Source organism: Telopea speciosissima, chromosome 1, assembly GCF_018873765.1.
Source record: "Telopea speciosissima isolate NSW1024214 ecotype Mountain lineage chromosome 1, Tspe_v1, whole genome shotgun sequence".
Classification (NCBI taxonomy): Eukaryota; Viridiplantae; Streptophyta; class Magnoliopsida; order Proteales; family Proteaceae; genus Telopea; species Telopea speciosissima.
In genome coordinates, this window is record NC_057916.1 from 9,901,774 (window position 1) to 9,928,303 (window position 26,530).

Sequence of the window (26,530 nt, forward strand, 5' to 3'; positions counted from 1 at the left end):
CTAAACCCAGGAGGGGTCAACAGGGTGGGGGACAGTCCAAATGGGGTTATGTTTAAGGAGATAGGAGTAGACCCAATTGACCTAGATTGAGTCATGCTTGATGGAGATTTTCCAGATTAGCTTGAGGATTCCGGCAAATATTATAGTCACAGATCCTGCAGATACCAAGACCTCCTTCAGATTTAGGGAGACAGGTGGCTTTCCAGCTAATCAGGTGAAGAAATTTAGAGGATTCCTTACTTTTCCAAAGAAAGGAGCAGAAGAAAGATTCCATGGCTTTGATGGTGGATTTTGGAAGCCAATAGATACCACACCAGTAGATGTAAGATGATTGAAGGACTGATCTGATCAACTCAATCCTATGTCCTTTAGTTTTAATAACCTAGTTTGTCCTTACTAAAAACAAAAAGATAAAAGAAAAAATTCTGGTAGCCAATGTTTCTACGATCCTCGATTAATACTATCTGGCAGAAACTTAATCGCTAGGGGCAGAACCAGCATGAACCTGAGATGGACCAATTATCAAGTGGAAAAGCAGAATATAAGACCGCCACACATTCAGCATATGAGCTATTTCAACTTAAAAAATTAATCTGTACTTTTTGAATCAACTAAAACATGTAGCAAAATCAATGAGCATCTGAGAAAAAGAAAACAAAAATATTGCAAGGACATAATAAATAAGATTGACAAACTGAAGAAAGAAAAAGGGAACCAAGGCATAAAATTCAGATGACAAGATCAAGTCAAATTTAGGTCAAATAATGCATGCCACCCAATATATGGGTCTGGGATTGTGACATAATAAATAAGATTGCCAAACTGAAGAAAGAAAAAGGGAACCAAGGCATAAAATTCAGATGACAAGATCAAGTCAAATTTAGGTCAAATAATGCATGCCACCCAATATATGGGTCTGGGATTGTGATAAACGAACATATCTTTTCATGTTTTCCTTTTGAGTGCAAAACAGCCAAGGGATAAGTATACCGCATATAGACATGTATAATTGCTTTGATTCAACTTTTCATTTTTTGGTTCAAATGATTCAAACTATAACCAGATGGACTTGAAATTCTGTACAAAGGTTGTATGGGCATGTACGTGAACTCACTTGAGAATTGATGAACAGTTAGCAACCTAATCTTCTCTCTACTGACTCCTATAATATGTCTTTCCTTATGCACCAACAAATTGCAAAGGGATCAAATATAACATCAAGGAATTCCTCTAGGAATTTTCCATGTATCATCTCAAATTGGTTTTTATAACATTTGGCATGCTCAGTCCTGATTCTATAGTTTAACATAAAAAAGAAACATTCTAAGACAAGTGCAGCTACTCCACTGAGGGCTGTTCTTTGAACATCAAAATCAAATTTAAGGCAATGGAAGAGAGAGGGGGGGGGGGGGAGATCACCAGAGCCACCATACATGGTATAGAATGAACCAAGGAAATAATTGATATAAAACAGGAAGCTTACCTTCTTAATATCCCTTATTGCGAATAGTCCAATACAAACTTCCCCATTCACCATCCACTAGGCCACCAAGAGACGAATAGAATTAAAACAACTATACATACAGTAAATAACAAGTGGCATATGTAGAGTTACTGAATTCTTCAATTTAAAAGAATGCCACGATGATAAACCATAAACTATTTCTGCAGGCAAATAGGTAGACATAACAACAGTAGTCTGCTCAACAAATCAAAATCCAACATAGAGATCACTCTGTAAGTTATAGCAATGCATCAATACTTCATTAAGAAGATAGAAAATTTTGATAATCGATTGTTTGCACTTGTGAGAACTTCATGTGCAAAGTGCTTATTTGCTGAGCTAGTAATAGTTCTGTCAGTGACCTTCTCCATTATGATCTCACTACAAATATGGATTTATTTCTCAGATTGTTTCAGATCATTTAGCTCATGCTTAAAATATTGGACCTCATCCCTGACTGGTCAAGTCTTCAAGCAATCAGCTCACATCCAGTGGAATCTTGAACCATTTGCCTCATATTACAATACTGAAGGAGAGGAATGGATATGTAATTGATAACAAATTGGTCCGGCATTGTACATGAGTAGGGTTCACTCATATATATGCCAAGTATCACTTACCTGTACATAATGTTTGCAGTATTGATATTGGGTATCGTATCAGAAGGGTGATTTTAAGAGACATATCGTATTGTTTTGGAGAGACGCAAGATACGCTAATGATATGCATTGAAATGCCTAGGATACATACAAAATATAATTTTGAAACATAAATACTATAACTAAGCAAAGAAGCCATGTATTTCAAACTATAAACCGACATTGATTTCTTTTGGTGCCATCTTCCTGAACACCAAACATAATGATGTAATCCTAGATTTGAATTACCCAAACTAGGAACCAAAACAGGATCTTTACCAAAGGATAGATTCAGTTTAGGGTTTAAAACCATGAAAAATATTAGGTCAGGGAAACCCCAATAAACAAGAAATCATATGAGGGAACCAAGAGAACAATGGGGAGCCAAATATATTAGGTCCTATGGGGGTAATAAATCATAAGTATTCCTCAAGTTGCTCATCTTTGAAAAGAGCATTCCCTTCCATCTTTCTGCAGTTCCAAGGGTTTGGGGATTTGAACTTATTTGTTGATGATGAATAAACCTTGAGATCAGATAGCTTGACTGTAGAACAGTAATGGAGAAAACAAAGTAACCAAAACAAACCAGCCAGGCTTCCCACCGCAATATGTCAATCGGATAAAACACCGATTCCTTCAAATGAACCACCCGGGCTTCCCATCGCAAGGTGTCGATCGGATCAAACACCGATCCCACCAGCCTTGATCAAGCACAAGACAAAAATCTTCAATGGAGAAGAAGAGCAGCAAAAAGCTTTTCATTAATATCAAAATTCGTGTCCAATACTTGCTCCCCCTTACAACCTTATATAAAAGACTCAAAATAGATTCCTACACTAAAAAAAAGAAAGGCCTAATCCAATCCTTAACCTATTAGGTAACCTAAACTGATTAGGAAACCGAAATAGGCTCAAAACAGAGTCCTAATCCAGCCCAACTAAACACTTAAAAGACAAACTACTAAAGTGACTTGGGCCTGATTTGGTATGATTTCTATTTCAATTTTGGATTGATTTCTTGAAATAGTCAACAAATAGGTTTTTGGTCAAAAAATTGAAATTGTTTTGGTTGTATCAATATGAAATATTTCAAGAATAAAAAAAATCCACTTGATAGTTCAAATTCTGAGAATAGATTCTCTATATTTCTTTGGGAAGGACGGTGGTGGTGGCGGCGGGGTAATGGCGGCGGTGGTGGTGGTGGTGGTGGTGACGGTGGTGGCAGGGTAGTGGTGACATGGAAGTAGTGGCGATGGTGAAGGGGTAGCGGTGGCGGTGGTGGTAGTTGTGGAAGAAGTAGCGGTGGTTGTGGTGATTGTGGAAGTAGTGACGGTGGTTGTGGTGGTGGTGGTGGCAATGGCAATGGCAATGGCAACGGCAGTGGTGGTGGTGATGGTGATGGCAGGGTAGTGGTGGTGGTGGTGGTGGTAGCGGGGTAGTAGTGGTGGTGGTGGCGGTAGCAATGGTGGGAGTGGGGTGGTGGTGGTGAGACCATTAGGAGAAGGGTGGTGTTTTATTTTTAACATGAAATTACTACTTTGCCCATGAAATTAACCATGTGCTCATTCAAGAGCAAGAGTGCTAAATCAAATGAAATAGAAATTCTGAAACAGCTCCTCAGCTATTTCAGAATTTCTATTTCACTTGATTTCTATTTCACTGAAATAAGGTGCAAAAATCAAACCAAACAATTTCAAAAATAGAAATCACACCCTGAAACTGAAATAGAAATCATACCAAATTAGGCCTTAAATTGAACCACTGGTTGAACCGGTTGAATTTAAGAACAAAAACACCAAAATAAAACTAAGTATGGAACTAAATATCTAATCCCGTATGCAACCCTATTACCCATACTTTAGGTCCGTAAAAGTGACCTATTACATTTAAAACCCATAGGATCAAAGGCCCAACATATATAGAACCCAACCCTAGACTTATTCCTAATAAAACAAGCTTATTTCGGTTATGAATCTGCATCACATAACCATAACTTATTTACCCATAGATGGACACAAATTAAAAAGGCAAAAAAAATAAAAATCAAAGAAGTCGTGTATGATGTATTTCCACCTTTACAGAAAATTTTCATAGCACCCATTATCATTATTTTTTCTATAAAAAGTACCAAAAAAAAAATTTGACAAACAAAGAATTTCTGTTTTGGATAAAATTTTCAGACAATTAACACCCATTAGCATAATTCTTTTCATAATTATTGTCTTCTCCATATTTTTTTATTGGGTTTGTCTGTTTGTAACCAATAAGGTTACAAACAAAATTTGTAACCTAACTATATTATCCCCAATACAATGAGCTGGCACGATAATAGAAGACATAATGATGTAATTTTGGTCTTACTCTCCATCTCCTCCCTCTCCAGCTCCGACTCTCCCTCCCCCTTTCTTTGTTTTTGTGGCGACGAAGGAAACCTCACAACCCTCACCACTGCCACACCACTGCCCTGTTACACAGTGCAGAATCTTTGAGAAAGATGTGAGTTGAAGAGGCCAAACAACCCCGTACGAAGTTTTCCATAGAAGAATGCTTCTCATCTACTTCACTTCCGGTTTCGTCTCTGAAGACAACTTGAAGTTGCAAAACCAAAGTTAAAACCTTCGAAGGAGATTCACCACCTCTCCCATCCACAGATTTCTCAATCCTTCCTGGGCTGGTGTCTGTCTCAAGTCTTGACCTCATACAGCAGGACCCCTCTCCTCTCTACCACTTTGATTGAAGTAGACAAGAAAAACTCGATGAAATCCAAGAACGGATTTGCAGAGGGTAGAGGACGGAGGAAAGTGGGGGTGAGAGAAAGAGAGAGGGATTGGGAAGCAGGGGCATGGGAGGGCCCGGGGAGACGAACACTTTCTGGAATATTCACATGGTTGTGTTCCAGTTTTACTTCGGCGAGTTGCCACTTCTTGGAAATTAACTATTATCATTGCCAAACAACTGGTCCTTGTTTCTGATTAATTTTCTCTTTAAACCCCTCACGACTACAGCAAAGGACAGCACCAATTTTTCCATTGGTCGTTTTACTTTTATCTCAGTATGAGTTACCATTTCGAGCACCAAATCCAACTCCATAGTATGATAATTCTAAAATTCGTAAGCGGAGGCACAATACTTTTCTCTTTCTGAGCTCAATCATCAAGTTGCTCTGTAGGTTTGGGGACGGTACCAAGGATCGTTCTTTTTTACTATGAATAATCAAAATTAAAAAAAAAAAAAAGCAGGGAAAACTGAACTCTAGGAATCAACAGAGGACAATGACCAAGCCGGTCAAGCAAGAGCATGAGCTGCTGCAACTAACTTGCAGGGAAAATGAAGGATTTTGAGCCCCACCAAATGAGATCTAACACCATTGATAACGGACAGAACGTAACCAAGCCCTGGAGAAAATTAAAAATAGAAGCATCCCTTCAGTTAAACGCTGCAATTACCTCCTGGCAATAGAAAAAAAAATTAAATAAACAGACCAATCTCAAAATCATTCCACTGAGTTTTTTTATGGTGAGTTTCAGGTAGCAGCGGGGTTGGGGGGATGCAGGAAGCCATGGGGAGAGGAAGAGTGAGGGAGGGGAGGAGGGCAAGAGAGGGACCCAGAGGATGGGGAGGAGGAGGGCAGGGGAGCCGGCACTTGAGATGGAAGAAGAAGAAGCAGAAGAATGGAAGAGGGTAAAGGAGAGGGAGGATGAGAGGGAAATTACAAAAAAACACCATATCTTAAAAAGTTGATAAGTGATATAGGGTGGGCAAATAAGTCTGGTTACAACAATGACCGGGTTGCTTACAAACAGATTATCCCTTTTTTATTTATCCAAAAATAAAAAATACTGAAATTAAGGAGGATGACTAAGGAGACGATAGATCTCATCAATCTCCATAACATATAATTTTACCAAATAATTACAAAGAGTTTTTTAGGAAAGTGTATTTTCGGTTTTGGGGAAGAATTAGGGTTTAGATGCACAATCATTGCCAAAAATCTAGTTTGATGCAATGATTCATGTCATTTTCACTAATCTCTTTATCCATTGCAAAAAAAAAAAAAATGACACTAAAAATGAAGATTTGATTTAAAAATTTAAGGTTTTTAGAGTTACATGTTATTGCACAGATCTGGTTTCGAACTTAGATTCAAGATTATTTAATCTCTTAATGCAGCTCAAATCACCACTACTAGAGTCACTTTTGATGTTAGAAGGCATGTTGCCAAAAAAAATCAAGTCGAAAGCCCTAAAAAGCACTCATTAAGTGTTCTGCAGGTTGGGGTCGTGTTTGTAGAGTTTATAAGTAGTATTGATAAGTATCAACAATATATCACCCGTATTGGGTCATCAATTCATGTTCAATACATTATTTTTTTTGTCCGATACCAATACGTATCAGCCGACATGATACAATATTTTAAACGTAGCTTGTACAACCCTTTTAACTACGTTAAATACAATTTAACACCAATCCCGACTAAGAGGTCACTGCATCAATCTAATTCTGCAATTCCACCCAATTTCGAGCCATGTTCTGCTACTCTGAGCATTTTTAACCCTCACCACTTCAAAACAAGTGATTCCTCTCATCCATTATGCTCCTCCAGCAAGCATACTATAACTCCCATTCAATGCATTTTTTGTTTGCACATGGTAGAACCATCTGAAATTGAAATTCTTTCATTTTACCACCGATTAATTCTACTGCAAGTTCCATCCAACACAATCATTCATTTTCTATCCTTCATAACCTTGCCCCTCATCCACCTTAACAGCACTCATATTTCATAGATGTTGTTCCTTAATTGCTCAACATTCAGCTCCGAAAGCATTGCTATGTCTGATAACTTAAACTTCAGTATTAGTTTTAATTGTGAATATGACATTCCTGCAGTACCTCACCACTTTATCAATCCAATATTAATTTTTATGGGCTATTTTTTTAAATTGAATAACAGAAACTATGCAAAAGCAAGAAAGGGCAAAAAGAAATCAAAAAGTAAAAAAGATGAAAAAAAAACATACAAGGCACTGGCAATGAGAAGCCAATACAACCTTCAGCCACTGTTACTCCTGCATGTACGGCCACATATATATGAGTTTATAAAGGCTACAACCGACCAAATTTGAGCACAATCTTTAAGTACATGGAATCTGCGATGTGGTAGGATCGGCCTAATCACCAATGCAATTTCATATTCTGAAAACCAAGTCAGGAAGGCTTATACCATAACGCTCACGAGCAGAATAGTTGCTTGAGCCTACCAACACACACCTCTGTTACTCTTTAGGAGGCATCCGCCCCAGAAACTACCCACCTTGAACCAACTCTAGAGGTTTGCCACAACACAACCAAGCATTGAAAACACCATCAACCTTTAGTGCTTGACAGTAGCATAAAGAGCAATTGTCAATCCCCAAATTTCAGCCCAAAAAAAACCACGTAGATGGGGTTTTTACAGTTCATGGCCATAAAGAAAAACAGGGCTTTAAACCTGTATCCATGCCCTCATATACGACTGGAACTTGGTAGATTTGCATAGCCACATACCAAAGAAAGTGATTCCAGGTTCACCCCAAAAAAAACCTTTAAATGGAAGAGTTTATTACTTACCCCAAATATGCCTCGATTATCAAGTCAATTCTCCATGCTTTACACATAACACACATAGGCTAAACCTATACTAACATAGGAACTATGCAAGAATAAAGAAACAAACAAAAAATAGCAACTTAACTGAACCTAACTTAGTTGTCTCCTCTTCGGTTCTTTTATTCGAATAAAAAACCTATAAACTTAAGCAATGGTTTTGGTTGCTCAATACTTTTCCAGGAAGCTCTATATGCGACACTATAGGGAAGCTAGTCTTCAGCGCCGCTATCCACCATATCTGGATGGAGAGGAACCTCAGGAGATGGACTTCCAAATCGCAATCTTTCGATGAGATTTGGAAAGCCATCTACTTTGATGTGTCCTCTAAGCTCAGCTGCATCCGTCAGAGACCCTCCACGGATAACTCTAGGAATAGGCACATTTTGGATTTTTGGGGCCTTGATTCTGCCCTTTTGCGGTCAGTCACCTCTACGCAGGCAGGCTGCCCGCTCCCCCCCCCCCCCCTTTTTTGGTTGGCTGGTTGTCGGCCTAGTGGGCTTCTTTGTTCTTGCCCCTCTACCCTCTTTGTATATTGATTCTTTGTTCTCTCTTCCCTGCCCCCTCCTGGGGTTCGGTAATATATTTATTTACCAAAAAAAAAGACAATATTAATGCTTTCAATTGACTCATTACAATACATGTACACTAGCTCCTATGCTCTTTCTGATTTCAGCCCAAGATTCCTTACGAGTCTAAATTACATTCTCCGGGAAGATTCCCAAGGACTTAACAATGGCTCAAATCTCTTGATGTAGATCACAAGTCCATATGTAGCCGCAGGAACAAGCCCCAAAACCAGCAAGGTTGTGGTATTCATGTGAGAGCAGCATGTCGCTGATCATAGTTGTCATGGCGTGTCGCCATGGCGTCTGGCGGGAGAGCTGCATGGCGACCTACGCCATGGCGACCCTCTTTGATTTCTTCTTCCGACTCTCTTTCCCTCTTGAGATTTCTTCTTCCCTCTTCGATTTCTTCTTTCCCTCTTCAATTTCTTTCGATTTCTTCTTGAGTCTTCTTTCCCTCTTCGATTTCTTCTTCTGTCTTCTTTCCTCTTGATTTCTTTCGATTTCTTCTTTCCTCTTCGATTTCTTCTTGATTTCTGAATTTTCTTCTTAAAACTTGAGAAACAATAGAGAAAAATAAAACATGGCTTGAGTATACATCTATTAACACATTAAAAATAGAGAAAATAAAAAATAAAACATGGTGACATGCGCCATGGCAACGCATGCGGCGGACACCCTCCACCGACTTGGATCGCCGTGCGCCTGACAACTATTGATGTGGCAAGTTTTGTTGGTTCGATGGAGCATCACCTAAGGCAGCCCCAGCCCAGAGAGAAGCATGAAGAAGATAAGAGACCAAAACAAAAACAAAAAAAAGTTACTGTTCACACGAACAGTGCCCGAGTTACTGTTCACGTGAACAGTGATTTGAGGGCACATATGGACAGTTTTGTTCCTATTTTTGTTTAGCTATGTTAGTTTACCTTGTTTCTATTTTCCGGTTTGGTTGTAATAGGAGACTAGATAGTTTCTAATTTCAGATTTAGAAAGTAGGCTTAGCTTTTATTTAGAAGTTTCTATTTTCTTAACCTTCTATTTCAGTCCTCTGTTTCCTTTTAGTTAGATTTAGTTTCTATTTTTGTTTGGTTTCTATTTTTGAGACTTTCTATTTTGTGAAGCTTAAGCCAAGCGATAAATAGGCCCTATCAGTTGTACTTGAATTCAGACTTGATTAATGGAATTTCTATTGCTTGCTTGCAGGTATTTGGTCTGAGAAGACTTGTGTTCAACAGCTGAGATAGCCTACCCCCTCCTATCCCTATCCCCCCTTCATCTATCTTTATCTCCTTCTTCTTTTTCTTATCATTTTTCTTCATTTTCTTCTTTCATATGTAAACAGGGGGGGGGGGGGTATCAGTTATTCAATTTGTTCATCCTTGTTGTGTTGATCCTGGCTGAAATCGATCTCCCATTGGTTTCCCTGGTTCGAGGTCGACTTTTGCATTATCTCTTTTCAATAACCTTATAGAACATTGTGGTCTAGCATAACATATCTTACAAACTTCTAGTTATAAACCATTTCACCGTAACTCAAACCGAAATTTATCCTTTTTATAGTCTCCAAAAAAAATTTTAAAAAATCATTTACAAGCAGCATATACCATGGGACTTCACCTAATGAATTCAGCCAACTCATCCCATGACTAATGAGAGCACTCATAGGCTCATCTGGTGTAAATGCAGTATTACTGGGAAAGAGTCGTCTACTCGTCTTTCCCCTAATCATTTGAACCACACTCCTATATTTGATCAATACAGGTACACATACATAATGAAGCAAGGACATAGGAACCAATGCACGTGAATGTAAAGGGACAAGAGAAGCATGGGAAGAATGTGCCCATGTGCATATTTGAGAAAACAAGCTGACAGCATATAAAAAACTCACCTTTTCTGTACGGCAATTAGGTTCACAACTATGGTTAATAAAACGCCCCAAATTCCCTTTAGCACATGCATCTATGATCTGAAAGAAAAGTACCAAATTAAAACCATTGAACAAACATAGTAATATGAGATTTGAGACTAAATTTTTTTGTTTTAGTTGCATAGAAAGCAGCTTCGCTACAAATTAAATGCAAAACGGCTTTGAAACATGGAGAGACCAAACACATAAACTTAGGGTAATAATTCAGAGGGAAAAGAGGACCACAAAAAAACAAGACAATACCAGGAGATTCAACCATAGCCTTAAGAGCACAACCTTAAAACACCAAATAAAGAAAAAACTAACTGACATATTACAAAATAAACATAATTGCAGTTGGTATGTTAGTTCCTGAAAATTTTTAGTGGATATTGATTAAACTTTTAATAATGTAGTCAAACATAACAAGTAAAATAGTTTCCAAGTGTGAAATATTAAACAACACTATGAACAAACCCAAAATCAATATTTTTTTTAAAAATTCTTCAACTAGCCCCTCCAAAACTTAATGAACAACTTACTTAAAAAAAAAAAACCCTCTCCCAACCCACCACCCCAAGGGAAAAAACCCCCCAAAAAAAGGAAGAAAAAAAAATTAACACAAAAGTAATTTGCATTTCATTAGATCATGCAGTATGAACTGTAAAGAGAACAAACTGAACTAGTTTTACATCATCTGGTATCATACTCATATAAGTAGAGATCCACAGCATGCTCAGAAAGGAAGAAATTGTATAACAATAAAAGGTGCAGATTGACCAACCTCACTGCCATTCAATGTCATGAAGTAGAAGTGCTTTTGCCCTTGAGAAGCATACGTCCTTTGTCGTGCTTCATAAGCATGTAAATCAAGCACCTGGTTGGATAACGTCACAACTTAGAAGTTAAAAATATTGGGACTATAAACCAGTCATATTGACCAAGTAAGAATTATGATGGTACAAGAACCTAGACTAAAACAAAAGAGCTTATTTTATCTGGAAAAAGGAAAGGCATAATAATACTAACACTGTAACCAAACTAGAGACATGAGAGAGCAATGATTCATTGAGATTTGTTCATCAATTGCACAAGGGAAAAAGGAAAAGAAAAGAAAAATAGACATACAAAGGCCAGGGGATATTATGTTTTCAATAATAGGCAACAACTTCTTTACAATAGCTCCAAAAATATAAAGGGAAGATGCACAAGAGAGTGGAAGGAGAAGCAAGAGATAACAATACAATAAGCAACTCACTTGCCCCTAGAAGCAAGGACAACTCATTTGCAACACTTCTCCAAGATTAATGCAGTGACACAGTTAACATATTTGTAACGGTCTTGAATAGCACTGATGATCAATCACTCTCTCTTCCCCCATCCCTCCAAACAAAATTGTCTCGTATTTAGTAACAATGCAAAAGAGAGATGGAAATCAAGGAAACCCAAGGACCACAAAAGGCAGAAAAAGAAGGAAGAGAGAACAAAGAAACAAGTAGGAAATAATAATTAGAAAAACCAGTTCTCACCACCACTACAGCCATCAAAGGGGGACCCTGCACCCAAAGAAAAAGCAGTCATCTAGGCAGGGCAAACACTTACCCAGAAATGACTACAACCACCATTCTCTTTTCGCTAACAGCAAGCAGAAAAGCCCCTTCGATTAAAAACCACAGCAACTTCCCCCCCCCCCCACCCCCCACAAAAAAAAGGAGAAATACAAACTCCAACGCAACAACAGAGAAAAATATGAAAGGAAAGAAAAGGGAAAGACAAAGAAGAGAGAGCGCAAAGTGAATGAGAAGATATAGGAGCATATATATCTTTTAGCATAGCAGCCCTGCGTCTGACTCATCCCCCAATAGAAGACCCACTAGATCCTCTTCCCTCACCGGGAATTTTAGTTTGGTTAGGAAGGCAACCCCATTGAAGGACATCCACTGGAATTCCTTCTAACCACCATTTACAGTAAGGCCATAGGGATCACCCTCATTCAATGCACAATCAGGTGGAATCTTGGTGAAAACAAAGACGACCAACTTTTGTAGCTGTTACCAATCTCTATCGTTCAAATGCTTGAAATTTTGGAACACACATTCATGAGCCCCCTATATGTTCCAATCCTAACAACCATCCAACCTCGCATGTTGACCAGTTCTTGAACAATGGGAGGAGATATTAAACGGCACCTATAGTATTCACTCAAGAACCCTCCTCCAAATAAGCAATCACCCTATTCTAACCTCTTGTCCAAGAAATTGATTTTGGTTTGGACTTCGGACCTGTTAGCTTGAACTCTAACTAAAGGTTGTTGATCCCCATTCTATATCCCAGACATTGTACAGCAACCAAACCCAACTAATTAGAACAGTCAATGGTGGAAGTGCCAACTAAGTTCCCTCCATGAACTCGACGCACAGGAATTCCTGAGTTCTTCACTCTAATGACAGCCAACAAAGACAAACTTGAGAAATCTAGGAGTTAGATGAGCTCTAAAGATCCAGTTGAATCTGAAGATGTGACTGACCATGTTTTGACTTAATGAAGATCATATCAACTCTGGACTCTCTACCAGGCTTACATAATGATTACAGTCTGCCAGACACATAATGTTGACTGCCATAATCAGCTTTCAAGATCCAGTTGATCTGAAGATGAGACTGGCCATGTCAGACTTAGCGAAGATTGTTTCAACTCCTCCAAATGTAAAGGGCATCTCTCATCTCCGACGGACTTGTGTCGTGACTTGATAATTGCATCATGAAGTAAATTTGTGAACTGAGCCACAACACAAAACCACTGTTCCCATTATCACAAAGATTTATTATGACCAGATCAACATGAAAAACCCTTTATCACCCCTTGCCTAGCAATGTCAGCCATGTGAGAAGTAGACCTGGAAATCTGGAATAGGGGAAATGATGCAGTTGCCTTATCATGGTTGGACCAGAGCGACCCACTTTGGAGACGCAACGGGCCCAACCCAATTTGCTGGTCTAAAGGGGGCTGGTAGACCAAAAGAGTAATCGTTTTTATTGTTATCTTTTATTTTGGGCATTTTACATAGGAGATATGGAAGTTTAAATTCCTACATAAAGTAGTTTCTATTTGTTCATTTGCAGTTATATATATAACCTGATTCTCTCATACTGAGTCCTTGTTCAATAATCTCTTTTATCGCATGAGAGGTACGTAGGCAGCCCACGAAGCCACTCTGGGTCCAGTCTAAGAATGTGGAGAAGGATTGGAAAAAGAAGAAGCTCTTATTCCAGTGTTTCATTAAGTGGACAGGGAATTTGTGGAGCCTAGACACTCCAACTGAGGGATATAAAGAATGGAAGATGACAAAAGCAGGTCTGCCTCAGCGTCCAAGAAGGAGCCGGTTTAGAGGGGACAGTTCGGGTACAAAGAAACCCAAAGACATATATATATATATATATTAGCATGTAACCTATGATGGATTTTAGACTATTGAATGGAAGTTTGGAGTAAGCTACCTTCACGGCAGTGGAGTGTGTGTGTGTGGCTATGCTGGTCGAGATTTCCTTCCTTATTCCCTCTCTACCGTGACATTCTTCCAACTCCCTTCTTCCTTCCATCTCAGGTAACACCTTTCTCCCCTCATAACTTATTCTTCTTCTCTATTTCTTGCTGTAATTTTGTTCTGTGATTTCCCTTTCTTTATTAAATTCATGTTCATTATCACCTACTCGATAGTGAATGAAAGAGTTCTCTTTTTTTTTTGCTTTTTTGGCCATCTCCTATCAAGGGTCCATAGGCCACTAGGGGTTGGTGGCCAGGGGATGGGGGGGGGGGGGGCGAGAAGAAAGGGGAATAACTAGATGTACACATCCGATGGGGGGGAGAGTCAAATATGCGACTTCTCCCGGGACTTAGGCCAGCACTCTACTGCACTGGCAAGAGGTGGTTCAGAGAGTTCTCTCAAGAGAACTGAAAACTGTCTTCCACCTCTCCCTTTGTCGAGAGGCAGCATCCGCCCTCGTTGCCCCATTCTTTGCTATTAGGAATTTGTTTGTCCGTGATTATTCGCATGCTTACCTAAAAGCAAAAGACCAGACAGAGCGTAATTCTATTAAAAAAAAAATTTAAGCCTGAGTTTGTTGAAAGGTAGAAGATAACCTCCCCTTATCATGGCTGTTGAGACCTTTTTATTCGTAGGTCCCAAAATTACCCCTGCTTTTGTTTCTTATTCAAGATCCTTTAGTTGATTAGTTCCAAGTTGTCCTCTCTCATTAATTCTGACTTCCCATATTACCCCCCCTGTGTCATTATTCCCTTTTATCCTTATTTTGTTTCTCATTCCAAGTATACCCCTGGTTAATATAACAAAACCCCTCTTGTATCCTCCTCCTCCTTAGCTACTTAACAGTTTTAAATTCTGGTTATTTAAAGATCTGCCACTTTTGTTATAAACTTCAGTTTATTTACTGTTTTGCCACTGACCCTCTGTTTTGACCCAAAACCCTTCATGTGGGCCCATAGCAAACCCAAATAGGGTTTTCAACCCTGGGATCACACCAGGAAACCTCATCTCCCAAAACCCTTTTCAAGTTTATGTCTAGAATCTACCAGAAAGCTTGGATTAGGAAATTGGGTCTCAAAATTTGTATCAGCAAGAGGCAGATTATCAAAGTGATATTTAAGTTCATTCATTAAAAAATAAAGAAGTTTGATAACTCACTTCTGACCTAAAAGTCTCCCCTGCACCATGAGATTTTGAAGTCGAACTATTATATCAATGTTAAACAATGCCCCAACTCCATCAGCCCCTAATCAAGACTATCTCAGTAAACCCCCAAAACCCCAAGTCAATGTAAAACCCTTTCAAGCCTTCAGGTCTCAAACCTAAACCTGTCAAAGTTATATATATACATATAGTGAGAGAGAGAGAGAGAGAACCATCTAAATGACATTGTTAATAGCATTCAGTTCTAATCTCAGAACATCTGCCTAACTTTTCTATAGAGCCAGATGCCAAATTAACCAAGAAACCAATCAGAATTGAGGAAACAATCCAAACACTACAATAGGTACTTTGTCAATACATAGTGGGTGACGAATAATGTGTAAAATTAAAAATTGTGAATTCCCCCCCCCCCCCCACACACACACACAAAAAAAAAAGGGCATGTGGATCAGATCCTAATTGCTGCTGCAGAGAAAAAATTTAATAGCACATATACAGTCATAAAATCAAAAGTACCAAAATATGCCACCAATACAATTTCCTTAGGAAGGGTCTTCTGCCTTTTTTATATTTTTATTTTGAATAAAATGAACCCAGCCAGATAAAAACAGAACAGTTGAAGCAAAAATAAAATAAATGCCAAGTTACCTCTCCAACATATTCAATGAGAAATTGTCCATCAGAAACATCTTCCAGCAACTGCAGCCCATATCCCTTTTTTCCACAACGGAACCACTTAAATTTTGAATATTTGTATTTTTGGAACTGCAATTGAACATTTGGGCAAAACCCATGGCATTTAAAAACAGGAACCCCGTGGAAGGATAAATACGTAAATATCTCATTATAATGGCAACACAAGCTAAGACCTGTTGGTTTGAGCAAAGGTTCCCACATGGGCAGGTCCCCTTAACACATTCAATGTTGAGGATTCGATTGAGGCATTCATCTCCACAACCCAAGCTGCCATCTGGAGGAGGTTTGCAATGGCATACCATTATCTGGTTCAGTATAGAGGAAACCCAAATATTAGAAAAACGAAAAAAAAAAAAGAGGAGAAGACGTTGGATGGATGAAGATGCATATCAGTATATCTCCCCCACACAAAAAGAAAAGATTACATCAACATTGAGCAAGGAAAATGATTGGAACATTATTATTTTACCAAAAAAAAAACGTATATGATAACAGTGGAAAGAAATTTTTCACAATTATGTACTGTTGATTTCTTCCTAATTCCCATATGTACAGAAAACCAAAAATGCAGCCAAAGGTAGAACACAAGTATATTTGCAAATCAGATGAATAGATATGAGTAATTCTGACCTCATCAATGGTTTGGGTTTTACGGCTACGGTGCAGAAACAAATTAGACTTGATAACTTTCCAAGTTGCCTCTCGAGGAACTGCAGCAGAACCAATTAAGTGAATTAATTGCAAGGAAGAAGTCCATAAAATTATAAGTACTTCAAGTTCTGAAACCATCTTAAAGCGGTAAGCTGTGTGCTGCAGTTAGCACCAATGACATACCTGTTGGCTGCTTGCGTTCAAATGCCTTGTAATTTGGGCGTCTGTCATAAGCATCTTCTTCACAAGAGGCATCTGACAGTTCCAACTCAGCATTAATCTCTGCATTTGACTTCTCCTGAGGAATTGCACAGCCTGCGAATGCCGTGTCTTCATTGTCCTTGCAAATCCTTGAAAATAAGAAAAAGGCAAAACAAGTGATCATTAAAGACTCAATAGAGATCAATAGATATCCGAAAATATTGGACATTAACCCCTTCTTACATTAGCAACTGTAAAGGTCAAACCAGATAACAAAATAGAAAAAGGAAGCTTAGCTCCATTAACTCCATATTCATGTACCCTTTTCGGTTCCAAATCCGTCCCATATAGAGATTTCACCCCATTAATGGAATTTGTCAATACCTATCATGAGTGCAAATGTGGGGAGTCGAGTGGGGAGTTGGGTGGGGGAGAGAAGAAAGCCAGTAACAGAAAGGAAGCAGAACAAATGATGCACAGAAGGAAGCATAACAATCCTTTGCTGAGGAGACAAATAACCAAGAACAAAGATCTTCAAATTTTCCACCATTCACGACTAATGCAAGTCAGCTAATCAAAGAGAAATGGCAAATATGTGAGAGGGCCTTGTGAGTTGAAAGGTCAATTGAACACTGCAAACTTTCAGGCCACCTCTTGCATGGTAGCAAAGCAGGAGGTACACTGACAAACAAATAAAGGGATATATAAACACATATGAAAATGTCTTTCATGTATACATACATTACATACAAACCAACAATACAATACTACAAGAAATACCATCCATTTACTGGACATGCCAGCCAGTCAGAAAACTAGCAAGATATTTGCTAAGTATTTGGATACTTGGATAAGTATCAAGGGCCTTTTGTGACATAATTCACCCTTTGTACAAACCCCTACCACCTAAATATGCACAATTAAAATCGAAATCATTTAGACATTTCAAGAGAAAACTTACAATCATCAACATGATGAATGCTAGAAGATGCCAAAAATATTTCTTCCCATCCAAATAAGTGTTTATAGTCAAAGGCAATAAAACTTTGAGAGAACCATACTACCATACCATCTAAAATGGTTATTTACATGAATAGGCATCTTTACAAGGCTACATAATAACAACATAGACAAGTTTGTCAGTATATGAAACATCAAACCTAAACATTCGTCACAAAGACATCCAAATTACTCCATATGCATATAATTAGGATATATATATATCAATGTATATATAGGCATCAGGTAGTAGTACTAACTTATTAGCCAGGTGGTTATACTGCATGCATGAGTATCCATTTCAATATGTTTTGAGATAAAATTGCAATTGGACATGCTTATTAGATAATTGCAAGTAAATGAGGGGAATTTCAATAATCACATCCATAATGCTTACCACTTGCAATTCGTCTCTTCTATGTAATCGGCAAGTGCAGCTGATATACACCTCCATTTACGGCAATCATCACAGCACACCCATGCAATCCGTGGTGGTAAAGTCTGCTCCTCAAACCCATTGAATACAGCATTCAAGCAAGAGATACTCTCTGGTGGAACGTTATTGCCAGCATTGTTTCTTACTGGATTGCAGCTGGTCTCATTAGCTACTAGATTAAATTCTGCAAAATCACCAACAACCTTCAGTTTCTCTCAGTTCAAAATTAGTTTAGCGCCAGAAAGAAAAGAAGCAGCAGACTAGAAGAACAATTAGAACATATATAAGACAGAAAACAGTTGTGCGAGAAGAGAAACTAACCGCTTAATTCAGTAGGTCCACTAGTCACTGAATCCTTTTCCATCATCACAGAGACATTAATGCTCCCACCTATTTCAGGGTGATTTTCCTGCTGGCCGACATCAACATTTGAAAATTCCTCCTCCTTGGCTCTGCCCTTTCTAGATGACTTCTCCAGATCATAATCCTTCTCACGAGCTTTTTTTCTCCCTCGCCTTGCTGAATCTGAGACACTAGAATGATTTATCCCTACCCCTGCAGTGGATTTGGAAGTTCTAGAAAGTTTATGCCCTTTAGTTTTAGAAGCAGACAATTCAGAAGTCCATGTTTCTGGTTTATTCCTGACATCATGACTGGGTAATTCACAGGATTGGATACCAGTTTCTGCTTTCAAAGCTTCATGACAAACCCCAAGTTCAACCAGCCCTGACAATGGGAAGGATTGTCTGACAAACCCCTCCTTACTTGAATTGTTGCTGGGCTGGCTAGTTGCTGAAAGAATAGCCTCCCTGGGGTTAAAGTCATCCGGCCCATCCCCCACTTTCTGTTGTGATCGCCGTTTTGACAATTTTTTAGTCTTGTTCGAGCTTGTTGGACCACACACAATTTCATCCTGTACACAGCATCCTCCAACAGGATTTTGACTTCCCTTAACTTTACCATTTCTTTTTCCTTTCTTTGCCTTCATAAGGAGCATGTTGGAATTCATAACATTTTCTGCAGGAACAACAGCTTGGGCAGAATCAAAACCAGCAGCCTGTAGGTCCATTTGCATTCCTGCACCAACTTGGACATCCTGAATCACACTGATCACTTCTGAATGAGGCGACGTATCAGGATTTAAGTCCTTATTCATAGTTGCTTTTCCCAATGATTCAGTCCCTATCTGAGAGGAAACTCCATGGCAATCACCTGAGCTGTTTCCCACTGATATGGCTTGTGTCCCAATGATCGCCAGGTCCTCATCTGCAAGATGTGCATCCAGAACAGAAACATCTACTGGTGTCCCTGGCTTTTCCAGACTTCCATTGGGAGGCTGAACATCTTCCCCCAGCTTATGTTTCATTTCCACATCATTGGCTACTTGTGGGATTTCTATGCTGGTTCTGCAATTTGACTCAGACAGACATTCATTTATCATAGTTTCCACATATGTTGAAGAACCATCCCCCTCAGGTAGCACAACCTTCAAATTATTTTGATCCAATTCTTTTCCAATTTTAATTTTCAAACGAACACAACCAATTGAAGCATTAGATTTTCCTTTTGGTTCTTGTGAATTTCTAGCTGCCCGAGACTTCTTCCACTTTCTGCTTCCTTGGCAACCCCTAGTTTTCCAAGATCCATGGGTTTGAGCTTGAATTAAATCAGAATTGTGCTTCAGGATCCCATCATTCTGTTTGAACACCTCCATAATGTTTCCTAACTCTCCCCACGTAGAAGAACGTGCAAGTTTGCAGAGAGAGCTTCTTTTCCTTCTTACTATCTTGAAGGAGATCCCAATGGCTCTTTGAGGGAGCGATAAACTATTAACTTTTTTACTGAACTGGCTTGCAGCCTTTTTTGCCTCATTCATCTGATTCAGTTTGCTTACACGAGTACTCCTCCGAGGGAGCACGCGCACATCGTCAGGACAGTTGGATTCTGAAGCATAACTCTTATCATTAGCCTTTCCTTCACAATCTGCACCATCAATTGAGTCAACCATGCTGCTGCATGTCAGAGCACTATTAAAAGCATCACTTTCCTGAAGATCTGGCTTAGCATATCGTTTAGAAGAGTCATTATCCACAACGTCAAGGGGCAATGGAGATTGGAGCGAAGTTGATTCTTCACCAGAAAATTCAGAAGCCATGTCGAGTAACTGTTGCATTAAATTGCAAATATTTTCTTCGATATGCAATGCTTGGGAGCTCAGGTTGGCCGAAGTCCTGGCCAAGGAATAACATTTCTGTTCCACAACCTCCTTTGAGTCAGTAACAGCTTCCTCTGAGAGAACACTTACATTAGATGACCTTTCCAACAAATTGCTGGTATTTTCTTCATTTAGTGATGGTTGGGTGCTCAGGCTACCCGATATCCTTCTTATAGCATCACAGTTCTCTTCCATAAACTCCTGTAAGCTGCCGTCTCCTTCCACTGAGAAACCATCGACATCCCCAGGAACCTTCTGCTCTGCACACTGGCTGCTTTTACTCTGAGAAAAAGTCAAGGGATCCGTGGCCAATGATATCTCTTCCTTCTCTACGGGTTTTCCCACTTCATCCTCATTGTGTGGTCCTTCAATTTCCAAATATGATCCTAGAGCTCCCAGCCAGCATAATTGCTTGACCTGGTCACTCTTGGTAGAGCAAAGCCCACTAGACTCACATTCATCCTGGATCTTTTGCTCGTGTACCAAAACACCCATATCTTGCTGCCCGTCCAGTGAACCATCCCTCCCAGAAATAGACACCTCCAGACCAACTCCAGAGTTGACTGAATTAGCATCAAAGTTTTCAGAAGAAGCAGGACAAACACTCACTGGGCTTATGGTATCCCCTTTAGTATTAGATAAAAGGAACTCACATTCTTGCAGTTTTTTCTCTAGCTCTACTAAATCCAGATCTTGCTGCAAATTCCATGAAGCATTCCTCCTAAAAGTAGATACCTCCAGGCCAAATCCAGAGTCTACTGAACCAGCACCAAATTTTTGAGAAGAAGCAGGACACCAATCCACTGGGATTGTGGCGTCCCAGTTAGTATTAGATAAAAGAAACCCACATTCATCCTGCTGCTTTTGTTCTAGTGTAGAACCATCGGTATCTAGTTGCTGATTACATGAATCATCCGTCCCAGAAATAGATACCTCTGAACCAACACTGGGGTCTACTAAATTAGCACCAAACTTTTGAGAAGAAGCAGGACAGCCATCTACTGGGCTTGTGGTGTCCCCATCAGCATTAGATGAAGGAAATTCACATTCCTCCTGCAGCTTTCGCTGTCGTTCTGAAACCCCCGGACTACATGAATCATCTCTCATAGATATAGATGCCTCCAATCCAATACTGGAATCTACTAAATTAGCACTAAATTTATTTTGAGAATAAGCACAGGATCCATCCACTGGACTAGTGATGCCCCCGTTGCTATTAGATAAAGGGCAAGCCACTCCAGCGTAGGAGAGCTGTTCAGTAACAGGACGACCTATGCTGTCCTCATTATAACTAAGTAATTGGCAGCCCGCTTCCCGCGAAGAAGCTGGGTCAATAACACCATTTTCATACCCCTCACAGAATCTATACTCATCAAGTAATTCCAAAGTAACACTTCCCAAGTCCCCCAAACAATTTCTTAATTCTCCAACTGTTCCGTTCGTCAACCCACATAAAGAATCCACAACTACAAACTCGGGTTCGCCAGAACCCATCTTTATCTCCACAAGGAAAAACAATGTCACTACTGCAATGCGTCTGCTGAGCTCCAAAGAAATAATCTTATACGCCCATGCAACTCAAGAAAAGTATATCATAACAAACGAAGAAACGGAACAGAAAAACTGTACCCGAGTATCGGCTTTCACAAAGAATCAAAATAAACCCTAAATCACCTCTCGGTCCCTGTTTCGCTGCAAAATCAAAACCCCAATTCAATCAAACTGATTACAAGAGAATGCAGATGATAAACAACAGATAATTCCATAAAAAAAAAAATAACGTCAAAAAATTTAGCGAACAACGAAAAGATACCTGAGAATACATCCAGAGTCGAGAACCGAAATACCAAAGATTACCGATGAGTTTAATTTTTAGTATATTTTATTATCTTAATTTCTTCTCTGAAAACGCGAAGAGAGAAGAGGAGAGAGAATCTCTTTTCTTCCGCCCCGCTCGAGCGAGCTTTGACGGTTTACGAGAATAGCTTTTGAAGGTCTCAGACCGAAAAAACGACTCCCTTTTGAAGTAGTTTTGTAGGTGAAACCAAACGAACACTAGTACCCCTATCTTTTTATTTTATTTCTGTGTTGTCTCTTTCTATAATTCTGTCACAGATACCGATGTGATGACGTGATGTTAATACCATATCAACCGTTGGATTCGTGAGATGACGTCATAAAACTATAGCTGATTGGGTGTTCTATAGTAGTAAGTTGTTACTTGCTGTAACTGACATAATTTTCCTTTCTTTTAACTACACTTACCATTCACGTGCGAGGGAGGCCATCAAGCTTGAATAAAACAATAACGCTAATAACGCCAATGTGAACTTTATGACACGTGTTAGATTGAGACGGAATTTGAGGGAGAGAGAGAGAGATTGGATTGGATAAATCTGACGGTTTAGAAGAAAAAGGACATCAAAGCTTGAATAAAACATTCTTATCAAAAAAAAAGCTTGAATAAAACAATAACGCTAATAATGCTAATGTGAACTTTATAACACGTGTTAGATTAAGACGGAATTTGAGGGAGAGAAAGAGATTGGATTGGATTAATCTGACGGTTTAGAAGAAAAAGTATAGAGTTGATTGCTGGTCTTGATGTTGACAATTCCGATAATTCATTTTTGTTTTTTTTGGTAAAAAATCCGATAATTTATTCGGTACGGGGTACGGGGTACGTGGTACGTGGTACGTGGACATTGGGATTGAGTTTCCCGTTACTACACTATGCAGCCGGATAGTGTTTTCGACTTTATTATATGAAGTTTAACTCGACTTTATTATATGAAGTTTAACTAAAATTTAATACTCATTTTATTTTGTGTTCTTCTTTTACATTCTCTCTCTCTCTCTCTCTCTCTCTCTCTTAAGTCTTCTGGCTATGTTTTCAATTTTTTAAAAATAATAATAATAATAAGATAAAAATAAATGATAATAATGATTATATTTAGTGAACATTTCAAGCTCACAATACATTTCTCATGGAAAAAAAAATCATGAGAGATTTAAATTTCATGTAGACTGAGTAGTCCTAAAAGGTCATTGAATGGATGGACTTTCTTAATCCAGGGGTTGGACGGTAAATATATAAGAGAGGGTTCTATATATGAGCAAGTGATACTAAAGAGCAATGAAACGTACATCGGGGCAAAGAGCTCATTTTATGTGAGGTGAAGAGAGAGAGTTAGAGAAAGAATGCTAGTGTACCCGCCAATATCGAAGTTTAACACCCTTTGACCTATCAATAAATGAATTGTTTTTTTGGTAAGTATCAATAAATGAAATGGTTTCATACATAGGGGTCTTCACCTAAAATGAAATGACCTCTCTCCCCTATGTATGAATTTTTTTTATTTTATTTTTCATTTTAAGTGAAGAGAGAGATAGAGAAAGAATGCTAGTGTACCCACCAATATCGAAGTTGTAACACCCTTTGAAGACCTATCAATAAATGAACTTTTTCTGTTGGTAAGTATCAATAAATGAAATGGTTTCATACATAGGGCAAAGATGTCATTCCATGTGAGGTGAAGAGAGAGATAGAGAAAGAATGCTAGTGTACCTACCATTATCGAAGTTGTAACACCCATAGACCTATGAGGTCATTTCATGTGATATCAAAAGAGAGATAGAGAAAGAATGCTAGTGTACCTACCATTATCGAAGTTGTAACACCCATAGACCTATGAGGTCATTTCATGTGAGATCAAAAGAGAGATAGAGAAAGAATGCTAGTGTACCCGCCAATATCGAAGTTGTAATGCCCTTTGACCTATCAATAAATGAACTTTTTTTTTTGGGAATAATCAATAAATGAAATGGTTTCGTACACAAGGGCAGAGAACTTACATTTCATGTGAGCTAAAGAGAGAGAGAGAGAGCGAGAGAGATAGAGAAAGAATGCTATTCTACCCGCCAATATCGAAGTTGTAACACTCTTTGACCAATCAATAAATGAACTTTTTTTTTGGTAAGTATCAATAAATGAAATGGTTTCATACATAGAGCAGAGATGTCATTCCATGTGAGGTGAAGAAATTAAGAGATAGAGAAAGAATGCTAGTGTACCCGCCATTATCGAAGTTGTAACACCCTTAGACCTATGTGGTCATTTCATGTGAGGTGAAAAGAGAGATAGAGAAAGAATGCTAGTGTACCCGCCAATATCGAAGTTGTAACGCCCTTTGACCTATCAATAAATGAACTTTTTTTTTTGGGAAGAATCAATAAATGAAATGGTTTCGTACATAAGATCAGAGAACTCACATTTCATGTGAGCTGAAGAGAGAGAGAGAGAAAGAATGCTAGTGTACCCGCCAATATCGAAGTTGTAATGCTCTTTAACCAATCAATAAATGAATTTTTTTTTTTTTGGAAAGTATCAATAAATAAAATGATTTCGTACATAGGGGCAGAGAAATCACATTTCATGTAAGGTGAAGATAGAGAGATAGAGAAAGAATGCCAGTGTACCCGCCAATATCGAAGTTGTAACACCCTTAATTTAACCTATCAATAAATGAATTTTTCTTTGGCAAGTATCAATAAATGAAACGGTCACATTTCATGTGAGGTGAAGAGAGACATACAGAAACAATGCTAGTATACCCGCAAATATCGAAGTTGTAACACCATTTGGCAGAGAGGTCATTTCATGTGAAGTGATAAGAGAGTCAAAAAAAGAATGCTAGTGTACCTGCCAATATTGAAGTTGTAACACCCTTTGACCAATCAATAAATGAACTTTTTTTTTTGGGAAATATCAATAAATGAAACGAATTCGTACATAGGGGCAAAGAGATCACATTTCATGTGAGGTGAAGATAGCGAGAGAAAGAATGCAAGTGTACCCGCCAATATCGAAGTTGTAACACCCTTTGACATATTTGTAAGTCACTCTAGATTAGTTTTTTTTTTAAAAAAAAAAACTAAGATAACTTTATAAGAACAAATGGAAAATTCAGGGCATACCCTCATATAATACTTATTAAACGATTGAGATACGTCATCAAATTTTACAGTTGTCTCGTCTAAGGAATCTCAATCTATCCAATAGTTAAGCTGCCAAATCAACAAGACGACCGAAACAAACCACCAAGTCATTTAAGCCTATAAAAGTTTAGTAACTTCAGTTTTTTAACTGAATTGTTTAACTACATAGCAAAATATAATTTGTGTGCCCTATGAACAAATGAAAGGTTCTCTTGTGTTAGAAATTGTGTTAATGAATTTGTTGGGTAATCGGGTCAGGTTGTCAGGTCACAAAACCGGGTCTAGGGGTCGGGTTGCAGGTCAGCCATCCAGGCCAACGGGTTTTCGGGTGTTCATATGGGTGAAACACAGGTTGCCCCCAAATTGGGTCAACCTTGACCGAATCGTCTAGATCACCGAGTTAACCCATTAGGGTTTCTGGTTTGACCCGGCGATGACTCGCCGCCGCCGGGTTAGGCGTGTGAAGTCACACTTTTTATTGGCGGCATGTGATGGTGCGTCCGGCGATGGTCCGCATACCGATGTGACCTCCGCGACGAGATCTATCCACCTATATGGTCCACTTTCCCATCTGTTTTCAAAAAAAAATTGACATATTCGAGTTTGCATGAACCCCAAGAAAAAATTTTAAATTTTCACCAAAATTTTGACAGAAAAGGAGTTTACATGATTCTGAAGAAGAAAATTTGAATTTTTCTACCCTTATTTGGGATCGATTGATCCTAGCATCGTGAAGATGGCTTTGAATACCAATTATTAGGGTTTGAGGTTGATCATTTACCCTGATCTCATTCCTTCACAATGTCTAGAACACAATCTCATTAAAATGTAAATAAATAAATCACATACCTGTTTGGTGTTTGAAGATGAACAACAAGAGATCCTTGAAGATGTCAACTAGAGTAGAAAAACCGTCCCTTGATCTCTCCAATGTCCTTTACCAAATTCGCCTTAAGTCTTCTACTGCCTTTCCCACTTGGCTCACACTAACTCTCATGAGAAGAATTGTGTTCCAAAAGATGGGTGGTTGCAGGGACTCAAAGCAAGTATTTATAATAGTAGTCACTAAGCCTAGTGTAACCCTTCAATAGACTAGGTTTAGTTAATCCCATAAAAGTGGGTCTGGTATAAAGTTGGCCCAATAAATCAACCTACATTAATTTAGCCCAAAATCAATCAGAATTTACTAATGAATCAATCACATAAGAAAAATCTCCTGCCTACAAATCGATTGGGATCTATCAGGCTCACTTGAAGACTTATTCCAATTCAACTACATAGAAACAATTCTACACTAGCAAAAAGAACAACACCATCAATTCCTTTTCCCCTTTTTCTTCCTCTTTACACCCTATCCCTCATTA

At 38.7% G+C, this 26,530-nt stretch overlaps 1 protein-coding gene across 1 annotated transcript in view; it reads right to left on the reverse strand.

The window, feature by feature from the left end:
• The window catches only part of LOC122663308, a 69,787-nt gene extending 48,117 nt beyond the window's left edge, over positions 1–21,670 (reverse strand). The window contains exons 1-9 of the mRNA XM_043858994.1: positions 18,275–21,670; positions 17,915–18,137; positions 16,501–16,667; positions 16,297–16,376; positions 15,840–15,971; positions 15,619–15,735; positions 11,047–11,139; positions 10,245–10,322; positions 1,484–1,540 (exon numbers count right to left, since the gene is read on the reverse strand). Of these exons, the coding sequence (XP_043714929.1) occupies positions 1,484–1,540; positions 10,245–10,322; positions 11,047–11,139; positions 15,619–15,735; positions 15,840–15,971; positions 16,297–16,376; positions 16,501–16,667; positions 17,915–18,137; positions 18,275–21,662 (4,335 nt within the window). The 5' untranslated portion in view covers positions 21,663–21,670. The remainder of the gene's footprint in view (positions 1–1,483; positions 1,541–10,244; positions 10,323–11,046; positions 11,140–15,618; positions 15,736–15,839; positions 15,972–16,296; positions 16,377–16,500; positions 16,668–17,914; positions 18,138–18,274) is intronic.
• Positions 21,671–26,530: the final 4,860 nt, after the last annotated feature.